The sequence below is a fragment of the Microcaecilia unicolor genome, chromosome 12 (genome assembly GCF_901765095.1).
Source record: "Microcaecilia unicolor chromosome 12, aMicUni1.1, whole genome shotgun sequence".
Classification (NCBI taxonomy): Eukaryota; Metazoa; Chordata; class Amphibia; order Gymnophiona; family Siphonopidae; genus Microcaecilia; species Microcaecilia unicolor.
Window position 1 is genome coordinate 1,187,188 of NC_044042.1, and position 17,598 is coordinate 1,204,785.

Here is a 17,598-nt window from a genome sequence, read left to right on the forward strand (position 1 = left end):
CCAGGAGGTAACCATGTAGAAGGAATTCTATAATAGTCTGAAAATGAGTCATCATGTTTATTAGCCTGTACAGAATCAGAGCCAAAAAATAATTGCAAGCACAATTTCCTGAAAACCTTTTTCAAATATATACAAGTAGAAAAAGCATCATATCTATGGTATAAAAGAAAGCCCTAATGACAATATGGACAATTGAGAGGGGGTTAATGAAACTGAGGGGGGTCAATGAAATGCTTTGATGTCCCCATGCATACCCCCACCCTCCCACTCTGTCAGACAGTCAAAGTAATGCTTTGATGTTTCTCTTATATATACTACCTGCTACCACATTTGCTTATTTCCGATCTGACGAAGAAGGGCAACCTTCGAAAGCTAATCAAGAAATGTATTAAGTTATGTCCAATAAAAAAGGTATCATCTTATTTTCTTTTCCATGTTTTACTTTGTTTCATTTCTATTGATAACCTTTAAGAGTGGACTAACACGGCTACCACACCTCTCTACTGAAACTGAGGATAAATTATAAACTGTTTTCAATGTGCCCTGTTTTGGCAACGAGACCAGACCACCTTGGAAGGAGCTAAGCATCGAGTCACTGGTAGAACATGGTGAGGGGGGAGAAGGAGGTAAAAAAGCATTACTGCCTCCGATAGCTACAAAACTACTCTGTGGCTCTTGTGAATTGTCAGAAACATTGGTAGAGGAACCCAAATTGTTAAGTTCATCCCCTGAGGATTCAGTGGAGGAATGAATGAATCCTTGTACGTTTATGGTGGCAGCTAGCCCTGGTCCTTGGGATTATGGGGGTTGGTTTGTGCACACAAAAAGTAGCACATATGAGTTATCTTGTTGGGCAGATTAGATGGACCGTGCAGGTCTTTTTCTGCCGTCATCTACTATGTTACTATCCAGCTCATTTTCGAAAGTGATCGCCGGCCATTTTCCGACATAAATCGGGAGATGGCCGGCGATCTTGGAAAAGCGGCCAAATCGGTATAATCGAAAGCCGCTTTTTTGGCAACTTCGCTGCTTTCCCGTCACGTCGCCGGCCAAAGTTCAAAGGGGCGTGTCAGTGGCGAAGCAAAGGCGGGACATGGGTGAGCATGAGCGTGGCTACCAGATGGCCGGCTTTCGGCGATAATGGGAAAAAAAAACCTGGCGATAAGCAGTATATGACCAGGTTTACTTGGTCCTTTTATTTTCACGACCAAGCCTCAAAAAGGTGCCCCAAATGACCAGATGACCACTGGAGGGAATGGGGGTTGACCTCCCCATACTCCCCCAGTGGTCACCAACCCCCTCCCATACTAAAAAAATAAAACTAAAAACCTTTTTTGCCAGCCTGTATGCCAGCCTCAATTGCCGTACCCACCTCCATGACAGCAGAATGTGTTGTATCCTCCAACAGCCTTTCCCTGGTTGCGATGTGGCTCTCGGGTGAGTGTGACACCTTTTCTGTTAGGTGCCCTGCAGAGTCACATCAGCAATGCATTGTGGTGGGAGTAGGGTACTGGGCTCTACTCCCATGGTGCTTTTCCCCCTGCTAACTGGGTCAGAGCGTGCCCTGTTTTGTTTCCGGTAGTCCATGAGGTAGTGGCCATTTTTGTAAGCCAGTTTTAGATCCCTTTCATGTGTTACCCACGTTAGAGAACGTTATTACCTTGAATGTTGCTGAAAGAGGGCATTGTACACCATTCTGCCAGCTCTGACCTACTGCTAATCTCAGTACCAGGGAGACTCTTTGCCAGTGGGGCACAACCTCTGATCTGCAGTTAACTGTGAGTAAAGGTTCTTATTCAAATAAAGGACTTTTTCAAAGAGATTAGTCTTCAGGTGTCAACTGGTGTGCCAAGGTTATACAGCAGCAACAAGTCCTAAAGGCCTGTGTGTATGCAGGTCCCTGGAGCACTTTTAGTGGGTACCGCAGTGCACTTAAGGCAGGCGGACCCAGGCCCATCCCCCCCCCCCACCTGTAACACTTGTGCTGGTAATGGCAGCCCTCCAAAACCCACTGTACCCACATGTAGTTGCCCCCTTCACCCCTAAGAGCTTTGGTAGTGTTGTGCATTTGTGGGTAGTGGGTTTGGGGGGGGGGGCTGGGGGGCTCAGCACGCAAAGTAAGGGAGCTATGCATGTGGGAGGTTTTTCTGAAGTCCACCACACTGACCCCTAGGGTGCCCAGCTGGTGTCCTGGCATGTCAGGGGGACCAGTGCGCTACAAATGCTGGCTCCTCCCATGATCAAATGCCTTGGATTTCGCCGGGTTGGAGATGGCCGGCATTTTTTTCCATTATCGCTGAAAAACAAACCCGGCCATCTCAAACCCGGTGAACTCCAAGGCATTTGGCCGGGCTAAACCATATTATCGAAAAAAAAGATGGCTGGCCATCTTTTTCAATAATACGGTTCCGGCCAGCTGTAGCGCAGCCGGCAATCTATTTGGCCGGCGACGTTCGATTATGCCCCTCCACATTACTATTATCAGTATATGGGAAGTGAGCATCGGTTGAAGATACTCGCCTGATTTCTCCACTTGTTGGTATCTACATTTGAGTGAAGGAACTGAGTTTTTTCTAATTGGAACTTTGCGTTAACCATCTCCAGTGGAGTTTTATAGTCTTGGACTATTTAATGAGCTCCTTTGGGGCAACTGAGATGAGTTAGTACTAATTGGGTAGTTCACTCTGTTAAACCTGATTATCTAGATCAGGGGCGTAGCCACGGGCGGGCAATTTCGGGTCAGGCCCGCCCAGCAGCAAAGTTCCTGACGGCGATTCCAGTCGCAGGCTCCGCTCGCAGTCGCAGCGATTCCTACACGCTGCCTGCCAGTGCCGGCTGCAGCTCAATCTCCTTGCGCTACTAAGCGCTAACCCGGAAGTCTCTCCTGCCGCTACTAAGTGCTAACCCGGAAGTCTCTCTGCAGGAGAGACTTCCGGGTTAGCGCTTAGTAGCACAAGGAGATTGTTGAGCAGCAGCCGGCAGGCAGCGTGTGGGAATCGCTGCGACTGCGAGCGGAGCCTGCGAGTAGAATCTCCGATAGGAACACTGCTGCTGGGCAGGCCTGCAAGGAGGGTGAGATGCTGCAGCTGCACGGGGGGGGGGGGGGATGATGGGGGAAAGATGTGGCATGGGGGGGGGAGGGAAGACGGGGGACACAGCAGCTGCACAGGGGGAAGGGAAGATGGAAAGAAAGATGCTGCACAGGGGGGAGGGAAGATGGAAAGATGAGGCTTGGTTGGTGGATGAGGGAGATGCACGGGGAAAAAGGGAGAGATGCAGCAAAGGGGTGGAGGGGTGAGGAAGGGAGAAGTCTTGGCTGTGTATGAGGTGGAGGGGAGGGACACATGCTGCATACAGAGGGGAATAGGTGGGGAGGGGGAGAAATGGTAGACATAGGGGTGGAGAGGAGGGAGAAATGGTGGGTATAGTGGTGGAGGGAGGGCGGAGCAGAGAAAATTTTGTGCCCACCCACTTTGGGCTCAGGCCCACCCAAAACTGGCTGTCTGGCTACGCCACTGATCTAGATTACAAATGGCCGGTATTTTATCTGTCTATTTAGCTTTCAGGATTTTGATGTGCTCAAAGGATTTTTAGTTGCATTCATACATATTTGTGTATAATTAAATAAAGTTTATATCATTGATCTTTTTAATTTAGCCCTTACTAATTCTTGTATTTATTCATTTTTAAGCTTGATTTTTTTGTTTTATCCCATTTATATTGTTTAACAGTTGAATGCCGACACACACTGCATCTGCCACCTTGTGTATCCCCGTAGGGATATTTGAAGACTTTACATTGAACCATCAACAGATATAGCTTGAGAAGCATTCAAAAAGGTTAGTTTCAAAATAAATTAAATTGCCTTTCAGTGCTTTTCTATTTGTTAGTCACCCTGAGCCATCACCAAATGTTTTTAAACTTCATACCAGTGGCGTAGCCAGACCTGACTTTTTGGGTGGGCCCAGAGCTAATATGGGTGGGCACTATGTATATAAGTTTCTTGGGATCCTACAAAATAATGCCTTAGAATGTATTTCTGCCCAACAGCTGCCCTGCATCAACATAAACCACATATATACATACTTAATGGAAAAAACAATATTTTTAAATATAGTTACATTGTCATATCAAATTTGACCAGACATAAGTCTACTATAATGGCAAACATTTCTGTAGCCTAGTGTCAGCCCTGTCCTACCCCCTACCCATCCCTCATGGCATTAAATATAATACTTTTTTTTTAATGTCCTGGGCACTGCAAAGCCCACCTCCACCCAGAAAACCGCATATTTGTTTGTTTTAATTTTAGCCTGGGCACTGCAGAGATCATGCCCACCCAAAACCCCACCAACATGAGAAATACACAACATTTAAAAAATGTTAACCTGGGCAATATTAAAATTTATTGTTGGTGGGTTTCTGGGTGAGGGTGGGCTCTTCACTGCCTAGGGCAAGAACGGTATATTTAATCTGTTTGTGCTCTAGGCAGTGAACAGCCTAGCCCCATCCTTACCCAGAAGCCCATCAGCAGCCAATATTATGATTACAAGAGCCCACCCCCACCCAGAAGCTCCCACCAGCCAGCATTTTGGTTACACTCTACGTTTAAAAACAACATTTAAAATATATTTATTTTACCTGGGCAGCTGCTTGCTCTTGTTGGCAGGTGATACAGCAGAGCACTGTGCAGGTTCCTGCCTGTGTGCTGTTTGAGGCTACAGGAAGGTGGTACTGGGGGGGGAGGGGGGCGGTGGGGTTGAATCGATCAACAGCGAATAAAGGCTGCTGCTGATCGCATCCAGCGAGAGTATTGGTCTCGGTCCAACACCCGTGACTTGGCAGAGTGTGGAGATGAGGAGCCACGACGCAACAGAGCTGGCAGCCTTCCCATGTGGGCTGCGTTCGGCGCCATCGTGTGCACTGCGGGGGGCGGGGAATTGAGGCCATAGCAGCGCGGGCATGCTGCAGGCAGCGCTTGCGTCTTGCATCATGGGAGACTTCCGCAACCCGCAGCACACTGCACTGAAGAAAACCCCAAAAAACATTTAGGCAGGGAGGAGGACGAGGACCAGGAGAGCTGCCGGCTGCCACAAAAGAAAGGATGTGCATTTGGTGCTGAAACTGGGTGGGCCTGAGCTGAGATTGGGCGGGCCTGGGCCCACCCAGGCCCACCCGTAGCTACGCCCCTGCTTCATACCTACATTGACAATATATACTTTTTAGTATAATCTCTAATACCAATAATTAACTGAGCTACTGAATTGTACTCAGCTTAGCCACTGTTATGATAGTTACCATAATTTCATGATAGTAACAATTTGTTTATAATCATTACAATTATATTATGGGTTTTTTTTATTGTTAAATCAGTATCATGTGAAACGAGTCGCCATTGAGAAGTCATAATGCTCTTGGTTTTAAAGATACTTTCAACTGATGATGTTGGGATACATTAGCCTTTTACATTCAGGCAGTGTTCTTTCTTCATATATGTTATATCTGAAAAGAAAGTCCTCCTTATTATAGGACTGACTGAATAGAGCTAGATATTTGCCTAAAGGTGAAAGCTACCTCCTAAACCTTTGCCCACCCTCTCACCATCCTCCCCATTCCAGAATAAAATGGGTTGAAAATGGCTTTGTTTCAGTTTTTGAATTATAGTCTTTGCTTTCCTAGGACAGACCTTGCTACTGAAGTCACAGATATAATTATCCGGCTGTTATTTATTCCCTGCACTAATCAGTTTCACAATGACAATAAAAAGTAAACAACAGCCAGAGCCACAATCCCACAGGAGGCTAATTACTTTGAATCTCTAAATGTGACAAGTGAAAAGCAGCAGCACAAAAATCTACCCTTGGAACTAAGATAGCTGGGTGGCTGGTGGACTTGAGGATGGCCTAGTGACTTGCCTGCCTGGTGCGAAGGTGGCGGACCTCAAGCGGCACCTAGATAGGATTTTAGATAGTGCTGGGGAGAAGCCGGTTGTCTTGGTACATGTGGGTACCAATGACATAGGAAAATGTGGGAGAGAGATTCTGGAAGCCAAATTTAGGCTCTTAGGTAGAAAGCTCAAATCCAGATCCTCTAGGGTAGCATTTTCTGAAATGCTACCCGTTCCACGCGCAGGGCCCAAGAGACAGGCAGAGCTCCCGAGTCTCAATGCGTGGATGAGACGATGGTGCAGGCAGGAGGGTTTTAGATTTGTTAGGAACTGGGCAACATTCTGGGGAAGGGGGAGCCTATTCCGAAAGGATGGGCTCCACCTTAACCAGGGTGGGACTAGGCTGCTGGCATCTGCATTTAAAAAGGAGATAGAGCAGCTTTTAAACTAGAAACAGGGGAAGGCCAAAGGCCGACAATCACTCAAAAGCGCATGGTTCGGGATAAGGTATCTTTCAAAGATATCACCAAAACAGGGAAGATAGGGTATCCTGATAGTGAGGTTGCAAAAGAGACCGTAGTAGATCAGGTGTCCTTAAATAAAAATAAAAATCAGACAAAAGATTGCCAATTAATACTGTTAAGTACTGAGCATGTGTCACGTATGTGAATGTTTCCTTGCCTATGCTCACCTCGCCCTCTGGTGGCCAGAACCGGTGGCTGCTATGAACTGTCACACATTCCAGACTTCAGCCCAGTCCGGTCCAGATCTTCCAGGCTGCCAGACTTGCTTTTCTTGTTTGGGCCTGAACAGCACCCGTAGCTGCCTTGTGATTCCTGCAGCTGAGCTTCAGCAGCTGATAGGCTTTATTAATCACCTGGAAACTTCTGTGTTTGCCTTTGCATCGTCTAAGGTCCCTGGTTTGTTGGTGCTTTGTTGCACTTCTGCCTAGTCTGGTTTCTTGTATTGTTCCTTGTCTGATTCTAGTTAGTCTGTGTGTAGTTTAGCTTAGGTTTATTGCTTATTTTTTAGTCTTGTTTCTGGTTTGTATTCTTAGTCTAGTTTCTGTTTGTCTGTGTCTCTTGCTTAGTGGCTGCTCTGCAGCTTTCAGTCCTGTCTCTTGTCTGTCAGTGTTTGTACCCTGTTTCAGTGGCTGCTTGTCAGCTTTCAGTTCCTGTCCTTTAGCTTGTCCATTTCCTGCTTTGTGTAGTATTGTCTTGTCTGTGAGTCCTAGCCCAGTCTCCTGCCTTGCTGCCCATGTATATTCCTTTCCCTTCTGACCCTCAGTTTCTGTTCAGCCTAGTTGGTATTCAGTTCCTGCCCTGTCCGGTAAGTCCTGCTGGCCGCCTGCACCCAGGGGCTCAACTCCTGGGGAACGACGGTCAAGTGCAGGTGAAGTCTAGCTGTTTCTGTCAGAGTTCTGCCTTGTATCTGGTGTGGGATGGTTTTGCCTGCCACTGCCACTCCTCGGCAGTGGCCCAAGGGCTCACGAACCTAGTTTCTGCCTTGAAAACGTGACAGCATGATGTAAATAGGAACAACAAACAGTTTGAAATGTCTATATGCGAATGCCAGGAGCCTAAGAAATAAGATGGGAGAGTTAGAATATATTGCACTAAATGAAAAATTAGATATAATAGGCATCTCTGAGACCTGGTGGAAGGAGGATAACCAGTGGGACACTGTCATACCGGGGTACAAATTATATCGTAGTGATAGGGTGGATCAAATTGGTGGAGGGGTAGCATTGTATATTAAGGAGAGCCTTGAATCAAATAGATTGAAAATTCTGCAGGAAACAAAATACATCTGATAGGCCAGGATGAACAGACGGATGCAGAAATGTTAAAGGAAATTAGGGACGCAAACAAACTGGGCAACACAATAATAATGGGTGATTTCAATTACCCCGATACTGACTGGGTAAATGTAACATTGGGGCACACTAGGGAGGTAAAATTCCTTGATGAAATCAAGGACAGCTTTATGGAGCAGCTGGTACAGGAGCCGACGAGAGAAGGAAAAATTCCAGACCTAGTCCTTAGTGGAGCACATGATCTGGTGCGGGAGGTAATGGTGCTGGGGCTGCTTGATAACAGTGATCATAATATGATCGGATTTGATATTAGCTTTGAAGTAAGTATACATAGGAAATCAAATACGTTAGTGTTTAACTTTAAAAAAAGGAGACTATGATAAAATGAGAACAGTGAAAAAAAAAAACTTAAGAAGAGCGGCTGCGAGGGTCAAAAATTTACATCAGGTGTGGATGCTGTTCAAAAACACCATCCTGGAAGCCCAGGCCAAATATATTCCACGTATTAAAAAAGCAGGATGGAAGACCAAACGACAGCCGGCGTGGTTAAAAAGTGAGGTGAAGGAAGCTATTAGAGCTAAAAGAAAATCCTTCAGAAAATGGAAGAAGGAACTGACTGAAAATAAGAAACAGCATAAGGAATGTCAAGTCAAATGCAAAGTGTTGGAAGCAAAAACACATAGTAAAAAGTTTTTTTAGGTATATTAAAAGCAGGAAGCCGGCAAAAGAATCGGTTGCACTGCTAGATGACTGAGGAGTAAAAGGGGCGATCAGGGAAGACAAAGCCGTAGCGGAGAGATTGAATGAATTCTTTGCTTTGGTCTTCACCGAGGAAGATTTGGATGGGATACCGGTGCCAGAAATGGTATTTGAAGCTGACGAGTCGGAGAAACTTAATGAATTCTCTGTAAACCTGGAGGATATAATGGGGTAGTTCTACAAACTGAAGAGTAGCAAATCTGCTGGACCGGATGGTATTCATCACAGAGTACTGATAGAACTGAAAAATTAGCTTGCAGAGCTATTGTTAGAAATATGTAATTTATCCTTAAAATCAAGCGTGGTACCAGAAGATTGGAGGGTGGCCAATGTAACGCCGATTTTTAAAAAAAGGTTTCAAAGGAGATCCGGAAAATTATAGATCGGTGAGTCTGACGTCGGTGCTGGGCAAAATGGTAGAGACTATTATTAAGAACAAAATTACAGAGCATATTCAAAAGCATGGATTAATGAGACAAAGTGGCCTAGTGATTAGGGTGGTGGACTTTGGTCCTGGGGAACTGAGGAACTGAGTTCAATTCCCACCTCAGGCAGCTCCCTGTGACTCTGGGCAAGTCACTTAACCCTCCATTGCCCTATGTAAGCCGCATTGAGCCTGCCATGAGTGGGAAAGCACGGGGTACAAATGTAACTAAAAAAAAAAAAATCAACATGGATTTAGTGAAGGGAAATCTTGCCTCACCAATCTACTACATTTCTTTGAAGGGGTGAACAAATGTGGATAAAGGTGAGCTGGTTGATATTGTGTATCTGGATTTTCAGAAGGCGTTTGACAAAGTATCTCATGAAAGACTCCAGAGGAAATTGGAGAGTTGTGGGATAGGAGGTAACATAGTAACATAGTAGATGACGGCAGAAAAAGACCTGCATGGTCAGTGTTCTATTGTGGATTAAAAACTGGTTAAAAGATAGAAAACAGAGAGTAGGGTTAAATGGTCAGTATTCTCAATGGAGAAGGGTAGTTAGTGGGGTTCCCCAGGGCTCTGTGCTGGGACCGCTGCTTTTTAACATATTTATAAATGACCTAGAGATGAGAGTAACAAGTGAGGTAATTAAATTTGCTGATGACACAAAGTTATTCAAAGTCGTTAAATCGTGGGAGGATTGTGAAAAATTACAAGAGGACCTTACGAGACTGGGAGACTGGGCATCTAAATGGCAGATGACGTTTAATGTGAGCAAGTGCAAAGTGATGCATGTGGAAAAGAGGAACCAAAATTATAGCTACGTCATGCAAGGTTCCACGTTAGGAGTCACAGACCAAGAAAGGGATCTAGGTGTCGTCGTTGATGATACGTTGAAACCTTCTCTTCAGTGTGTTGCTGCAGCTAAGAAAGCAAATAGAATGTTAGGTATTATTAAGAAAAGAATGGAAAACAAAAATAAGGATGTTATAATGCCTTTGTATCGCTCCATGGTGCGACCACACCTCGAATATTGTGTTCAATTCTGGTCGCCACATCTTAAAAAAGATACAGTGGAATTAGAAAAGGTGCAGAGAAGGGCGACAAAAATGATAAAGGGGATGGGACAACTTCCCTATGAGGAAAGGTTAAAGCGGCTAGGGCTCTTCAGCTTCGAGAAAAGGCGGCTGAGGGGAGATATGATAGAGGACTATAAAATAATGAGTGGAGTTGAACGGGTAGATGTGAAGCGTCCGATTATGCTTTCCAAAAATACTAGGACTAGGGGGCATGCAATGAAGCTACAATGTAGTAAATTTAAAACGAATCTGAGAAAATATTTCTTTACTCAACATGTAATTAAACTCTGGAATTTGTTGCCAGAGAATGTGGTAAAGGCAGTTAGCTTAGCGGAGTTTAAAAAAGGTTTGGACGGCTTCCTAAAGGAAAAGTCCATAGACCATTATTAAATTGGACTTGGGGAAAATCTACTATTTCTGGGATAAGCAGTATAAAATGTTTTGTACATTTTTGGGATCTTGCCAGGTATTTGTGACTGGATTGGCCACTGTTGGAAACAGGATGCTGGACTTAATGGACCTTTGGTCTTTCCCAGTATGGCAATACTTATGTACTTATGTAAGGTCCTGGTGCTCAAAACTCCGGCGCTGTTCCGAATAGCACCGTCAAAATACCGCTGGAAGAGTGCAGAACAATGCCCTAGTGCGCAATGCTAATGAGATGCAAATATAGGCGCAATCATGGCATTGAGCATTAGGGAGTTGGGCAAGAGGATTGTACTCGTCGCATGCGCAGAAAAAAATCCACGGTAAGCTTGGCTGCTGGTAAAATCCGAACGTGAAGCATACATTGATGTCTGCTTTCTGCTGCCTAATTATAAGCGCTTTTAATTTTTTTTAGCTCATATTTAGATGCAGGAAACAGACGCCAATGTGTGCTTTCGCTTGGGTCTGCTGTTTCTCAAAACCAGTGCTTAGGGGTTTCCAAAAGCAATCAAAACCAGCAGATTTTGCAGGAAGATTCATGAGAAATCCTCTCTTTCAACAGCCTAACACCTGCTCTGGCTTGGCTTTATTTTATGCAGCGGTAAGGCAGTTTTGTTTCAGGCGTGCTTTTCTGAACATTGGGGAGGAATACAAGATGACCTCATTAACATAAGCTTGACTACATTAGCATGCTACTTGCGTTCTTCGTCTGTGAGCTCATTTGTTCCTGTGCTCCAGGCCTCAGAACATTCTGCATAAGTAGATGCAGGCGCTAGTACAGCGCGACTGGCCTCTCGCGCCTGTGATTACTTTTCAGCATTGGGCTCTAAAAGCATTGTCTAGGCTGCAGACAAGAGACACAATGGATCGGCCTATCGGAATAATGTTTTGTCATCTTTTTCCTTCCAATAACAGGAAAGCAGTAACATTAGTTACACCAAAGGTGTCAAAACGGTTTGATAATGATAAATGGTAATAATAAACTGGCCATATCCTGCTAATACCTCAGAGTTCAAAGCGAGTTACACAATCACAAGAGACCAGGAACAATCTTCTGGGATTAAAAACTAAAAAAACATTAAACACAATCAGAGATTTGGGTGCAAAACATATTTCTGAAACAAAAAGTTTTCATCTTTTACCTAAAAATAACGTATAATTGAGAAGACTGAAAAATATCAATAATATCTTTCCAGAACCTGACTGCCTGAAAGGCCAAACTTAATGCAAATAAATGTAGTCTCTTCTTCCGCTTAACCGAGGGAAACGAGTAACCAACATCACCTTTTCATCTTGTTCTCTGAGTAATGAAGAATTAGAAATGATCATATAAATAGTCAGGTACTAAGCCATGCGTAACCTTAAAAAGGAAGCAAGCTAATTTAAAAAGTACTCTGGCCTCAACAGGCAACCAATGCAATATAAAAAACTAGGGGAAATATTATCAAATTTAGTTAGACCAAAGACCAAACAGACTGCAGTATTTTGAAAGGTCTGTAATCTCCTAAGAAGACCCTTATTACATCCTAAGTATAAAAGATTACGATAATGTAATTGAGAGATCAAAAGTGCCTGCACCCCCCCCCCCCCCCCCCCCTTTGCTGCCACTGTGTAAGGTAAAAGCCCTTTCCACAGTCACTGGTATATTACAGAGTTGACTAACTGAAGATCTGGTCTAGCTAATACAAATCTGCTGTCAAATGCTCCAATAAAGAATGAACTTTGCTGTGACATTTGCCAATGGTTGAAGGAAAATACCTGTGACCTTATTTGGCTGCTGCAAGGACAAAGGAATGTGGGCAGTTGTGACAAGAACCTGGGTGAGGTTGACCCCCAGACTGACTGCAGAAATCCTCCAGAAATAATGTCACAGGACATTGCTGTGGTCACTTTATCTTTAAATTAAATCATCCGAGACTCATTTCATCTGCTCCATCTATTCATAAGAAGTGCTCTCATCTCATCAGCTGTCCTCTCTACATCATCTGACTGACTGATCAGCAGTGGAACATCACCATTGAGGCCAGCACTGCCTGCAGAACCTGCTGTTCCCGAGGGAAGCAACTGGCTCCTCCACCTGGGTCGTAAAACCGCTTTGTAGCACCTATTTTTGTGGCAACAGGGAGTTTGAGTGTTTGTTCCATCTCAAGAACTGATATTTAACTTTTATTCTGTGATATGTTCATACGTTACTTTTATAATTCTAGTTAGTTCCAACTTCATTCATTTGATTACACTTTATTCTTGTAAATGTTATGTGTTTTTAGTTAAAAGGAGTTGGAACTCAGAAGAGCTGATTGGGAGATGTGGTTTACATAATACCATCCATTATCCAGTGTGAATTACTGGTTTACAGCAGCAAAAATACAGAAGGAGGGTGCTGGGCTTTTGAGCTGCTGCTTCTGCTCCTGAGGAACAGGAAGTCTGCATCAGCTTTAAGGTCCCACATTTTCCTGCCACATGTTTCAGGAGTAGCATGGAGGAGAGGGGGGGGGGGGAGGAAGGACAGGGATCCATGGGAAGGAAGTGGCTGGACCAGGAAGGGATCCAAAGAAAGGAGTTAGTGGACCAGAAAAAGGTTGGAGAGATTGGACCACCAGGGGAAATGCACAGTGCCTCTCTCTAGTAATAGACTCCAGTAAGCCAGAACCAACATGTATTATACTGTTGCAGAGCCAGGAGACAACAGGAGGGAAAGCATTTTCATATAAAACAGGACCTGAGACAAATACAGAACTGGGTGTGTGAGAGCTGTGGAGATGGGATTGATTTAGGAGCAGGATTTGTGTGTTTGTGAGGGGCGGGTCAGCTGTGAATGGGGGACAGTTATTTACTTATTAAACCATTTATATTCTGTATATCAAAGTTACTAAGCAAGGGGTATGAGAGTCACAGCAGACAGACAGAGGAGCACAATTCAGGGGGGCTGATATAGGAGGAGTGGGTCAGGGCTGGTACAGGGGCAGAGTGCGTGTGTGTAATAGTTGTAAATTTAGGAATAGGATGTAGCAGTGTATTTCTGTATAAATATATTAGGGAGCTGTGGTTGGGGGACAGGATTACTCCATGTCCACTGGACAGGCAATGGGTACAGTGGAGGATCTATTCCCATAAGTGATTAGAAAATCAAACACGAATAATTTATGAACCTATTTGAAAGCGGAAATGTGGACTGCTGAGCCACTCACAAGCACACTTACACCAAAACAGTTGCAGATACAGCCATGTAAGCACTCAACGCACTTCTGTCTCATCAACTTCAAATAACCTACATTAAAAAGTAAAGCAAAAACTGGAGCAGGCACAGGTATGGCGTAGAAGCACAGTCACGTGCTGATCCCAGTCACTGCAACAATGTAACCGTAACCGGCAGAGACAAAGCCGGCAAGGCGCAGGTTAAAAGGCAGCAGAACGTTAACAGGCTAATGTGACAGAGCTGCAGCCAATCACAAGCAGCTCTGTCCTGGCTCATCTTGCAAGAGCGCCTCCCCCTTCCCAATAACAGTGACCGAGGCAAAGGCAGCAGAAGCCATCAGCAGAGAGAGCAGGCAGAGGGAGGGCGGCTGACTGTGACCTGCTGCAGCCATCCCCGGGGACAGACCGAGTCCGACTGCTTTGCACTCGGTGGAGCTCAGCCGCCCGCTTCGTCTCGTCTGACCTCGGCGGAGGACACTAGAGCAGGTGAGATCACAAGCCCTCGACTGCTGTGTCATGGGGGACTGCGAAAGCCTAGTGAAAGTGCCCAGTAGCCACGGAGGAAGGAGCACTTGCTGCTTGAATGCACAATTACATTACAGAGAAAGAAGCAGCAGCAGACTAGAGCAGGCGTCACACAGCTGCATCAGCTACACAGATACACACAGACAGCACAGTGTGCAAAAAGTATGCACAGACACACACCGTGTACACTTTACTGCATGTTGTTTTGCTTCTAGGTTATCGTTTCTGCTCCAGTGGCTCTCGCTCTCTCCCTGCACAGGGCAACCGCATCTGAGAGGCTGCATTTTACTAGAATCTGGGATCCGATGAAGGAAAGGGACTCTGCTCTCTTATTCACCATGCTAGCAAATAAAAAAAGTGAAGTGAAGCCTCTTAACCAAAGGTACTCGCTCAAAAGCAGTACGTGCTTCACATGCAAAGAGCAGAGCGCAGTGCTCTCAGCCCGGAGAGTCTTGTCATTTTACTGAAGACATATCAACCCCCCCCCCCTTCATCTTCTGTGGGCTTATCAAGACAATTATAAGCTGCTACTTGTGTAGGCCGAGGCTTTTCATACCTGCTCATTAAAGGCTGGCATTAATCAGCTGTGATCCAAAAGAAAGCAAGGAGCCCAAACAGAGTTTTTTGCTCAGGGAGAGAACAGCAACTAAAGTCTTAAAGATGGGCTGAACATCATAGGTTAGAAAGCAGCTGTAAAAGGCACACATTTGTGTGGGTGGAAGTTGCTTCTTAGCTCTCTGTGGGGAGAAGGGGATAAAGTGCAAAGCTATTCCGTTTCCAGTGCCCAAGGTCTTTCTTGGTGTAGAGAAGATACACTGCTTGATTGTGAGGATTAACACATCCAGCACTGGCAACCCAAGAACTGCATGGCCGCTGGTACCATTCTTGTGTGAGCTAAGTCTTCCCCGTCATCCACAAACATTCATGTCGGAATTCCCCAGTCCTGGCTTACAGTGTGGTTTTCTGATGCCTCAATGCTTCACTGCACCTTGGCAACAATGTCCGACAACCTCTGGACACACGTCTTTTACTTGCTGTGCTCTGGACTCATTTGTGTGAGCTGCTCAGCGCTGAACTGCCATCTGACTTGCACATGTGCCAGCAACATCGTCAGTTGCTCCAAGAAAGACTTGCTGCACATCCCTACTGGCTTCCCCCATTACACCGTCAGTCTAGACCTCAGCCACAACAGTCTGAAACGTCTGCGGGCGGAGTGGGCCCCTGTCCCCCTGAAGCGTCTCCAGTCCCTACTGCTCAACCACAACAAGCTGATCTTCATTTCTACAGACGCCTTCGCACTGGTGCCACACCTGAAGTACCTCGATCTGTCCTCCAATGAGATAAAAGCCCTGGGTGAGAATCTCTTCAGCAAGCTGAAGGAGTTGGAGGTGCTGCTTCTGTATAACAATGCTATTGGGCAGATTGATCGTACTGCCTTCGATGACATGCAGAACCTGCAGAAATTGTACCTGAGTCAAAATCAGATCTCACGTTTCCCCCTGCAGCTGGTCAAAGAGAGTTCAAGGCTTCCAGAGTTGCTTTTGCTGGACCTTTCCTCCAACAAAATCAAGACTCTACCCATCCGAGATCTCAACGGCCTGCCAGCCTGGGTCAAAAATGGTCTGTACCTACACAGTAACCCCCTAACGTGTGACTGCGAGTTGTATGGCCTCTTCACCCACTGGCATATCCGACACTTTGCATCTGTGGTGGATTTCCGAGAGGAACTTAACTGCACCCTAGTGGCCTATCAAAAGGAAACAGTCAATGTTTTTAGCCTGTTACTTATCATGAACTGCAGTGAAATTAAGGAGTCTGCTATAGAAGCCTATGTAGGAAAGACCGTCACCATGGACTGTGACACCAAGCAGAGAGGGATGGCCCAGGAATGGGTCACTCCCAACAATGACCTGATATCACCCGAGTCAAAGAGCAGCAACCAAACCCTGACTGTGCTCAGTAATGGCAGTCTGCAAATTCGCCCCATCAAAGCCGAGGACAGGGGGATCTATACCTGTCATGCCACAAGCACCGTGTTCAATGAGACCTTGTATGTGACACTGATGGTATATAATGCAACTCAACATGACACTTTAAACACAGCCTACACCACTCTGGTGGGCTGCATTGCCAGTGTTATCTTAGTGCTTATCTATCTGTACCTGACACCATGCCGCTGCTGGTGCCGGACTGACGAAAAGCAGAGGAATGAGAACGGGGATAGCATACACTCTTCTGTGCTGAGCACCACGTCCAACCATGACACAACCAGTGATAAAGTAGCCCTGAACACACATGTGGCGTTCATTGAAGCTTCCGCCAATCTGCAAGGCCAGATTAGCAAACTCAAATTGAATGGTCAAGAGCCACAGGACACTAGGAAAATGTCTGACCCAGGCTCAGCTAGCTCTGTTTTCTCAGACACTCCCATTATGGTGTGAAACTATTAACCAAGAGTTAACGGATCAAGCTAACTTCAAGGTCCAGTAGTTCATGCACTGCATCAAGAGGCACTGGGGAGAGGGAGAGAGCAGATAAGTGATAGTTTCAGACTGATCATCTCCCACTCAGTTCCTTGAACTGCAGCTCTGCATCATAGCAGCCACCTAAGCATGAGCTATGAGAAACTTCATGCAGCCATAAGCTTAGCGCAGAAAAGAAGTGCTACCCCGCTCCTGTCACACACTAGCTCACTGTGATGTTGCACACTAGATCACTGTGATAAAATTACCTGTTTGAATCCGATTTCTGGGTCAGAAGAGTGCAGGATAAAGCCTGTCCTGCATTCTGTGCACTGAGAGTTTAGGGGGTAATTGAAAAGGCATTTCTCCAGGTAAAAACACTGTTTTACACACACAAGCAGCCCAGAATGTATGTGTGTAAATTGATCTGCATACTGTTTATAAGTTGGCTTTGCATATGTGCATAAAAGAAAGAGCTCATAGTGAAAGAGGTATAAGTGTGTACGGGTACTTTTCACAAGGAAAGTAAATGCTTGCAGCCCAGACCAAGTGCAATGATCAGATTGTAGAAATGATGCCAGCCATGTCCCTCCTTCACTCCACAGCATGTATGGGGGGGGGGGGGGGGGGGGAGGAGGAATATCACTGAACTTTCACATACATAGTAACATAGTAAGTGACGGCAGATAAAGACCTGTACGGTCCATCCAGTCTGCCCAACAAGATAAACTCATTTTACTTGATATGTGATACTTTATATGTATACCTGAGTTTCATTTGTCCTTGCCATTCTCCTATCCACAGTGTTTTCAGCCCAAATCTGGCTTACAATTAAAGAAGGTGCAGCTTCCCTTTCAATTTAGCACAAACTCCACAGGAAAAAGACGTACCTGCTCACTTTGCACCAGGCCAGGCAGTCTGCAAACTGCTTCTTGAAGGGCAAACCGTTGCTCTGAACCTGAGCAGGAGCTCAGCTCTCACGTTCACATTATTGGAGGCTTCTAGAGCCTAAATCAACATCAAT

General features: G+C 45.4%; 1 protein-coding gene across 1 annotated transcript; it reads left to right on the plus strand.

The window, feature by feature from the left end:
* Positions 1-13,941: 13,941 nt before the first annotated feature.
* Positions 13,942-17,158, plus strand: AMIGO1 (adhesion molecule with Ig like domain 1). Its single transcript, XM_030221891.1, has 2 exons — positions 13,942-14,073; positions 14,328-17,158. Exon 2 carries the CDS (start codon positions 15,087-15,089, stop codon positions 16,551-16,553), a length of 1,467 nt encoding a protein of 488 aa, XP_030077751.1. The 5' UTR covers positions 13,942-14,073; positions 14,328-15,086; the 3' UTR covers positions 16,554-17,158.
* The last annotated feature ends 440 nt before the right edge of the window (positions 17,159-17,598 follow it).

Excerpts from the sequence above, each read along its gene's own strand:
- AMIGO1 (XM_030221891.1), top strand. The coding sequence starts at position 15,087 with ATGCTTCACTGCACCTTGGCAACAATGTCCGACAACCTCTGGACACAC.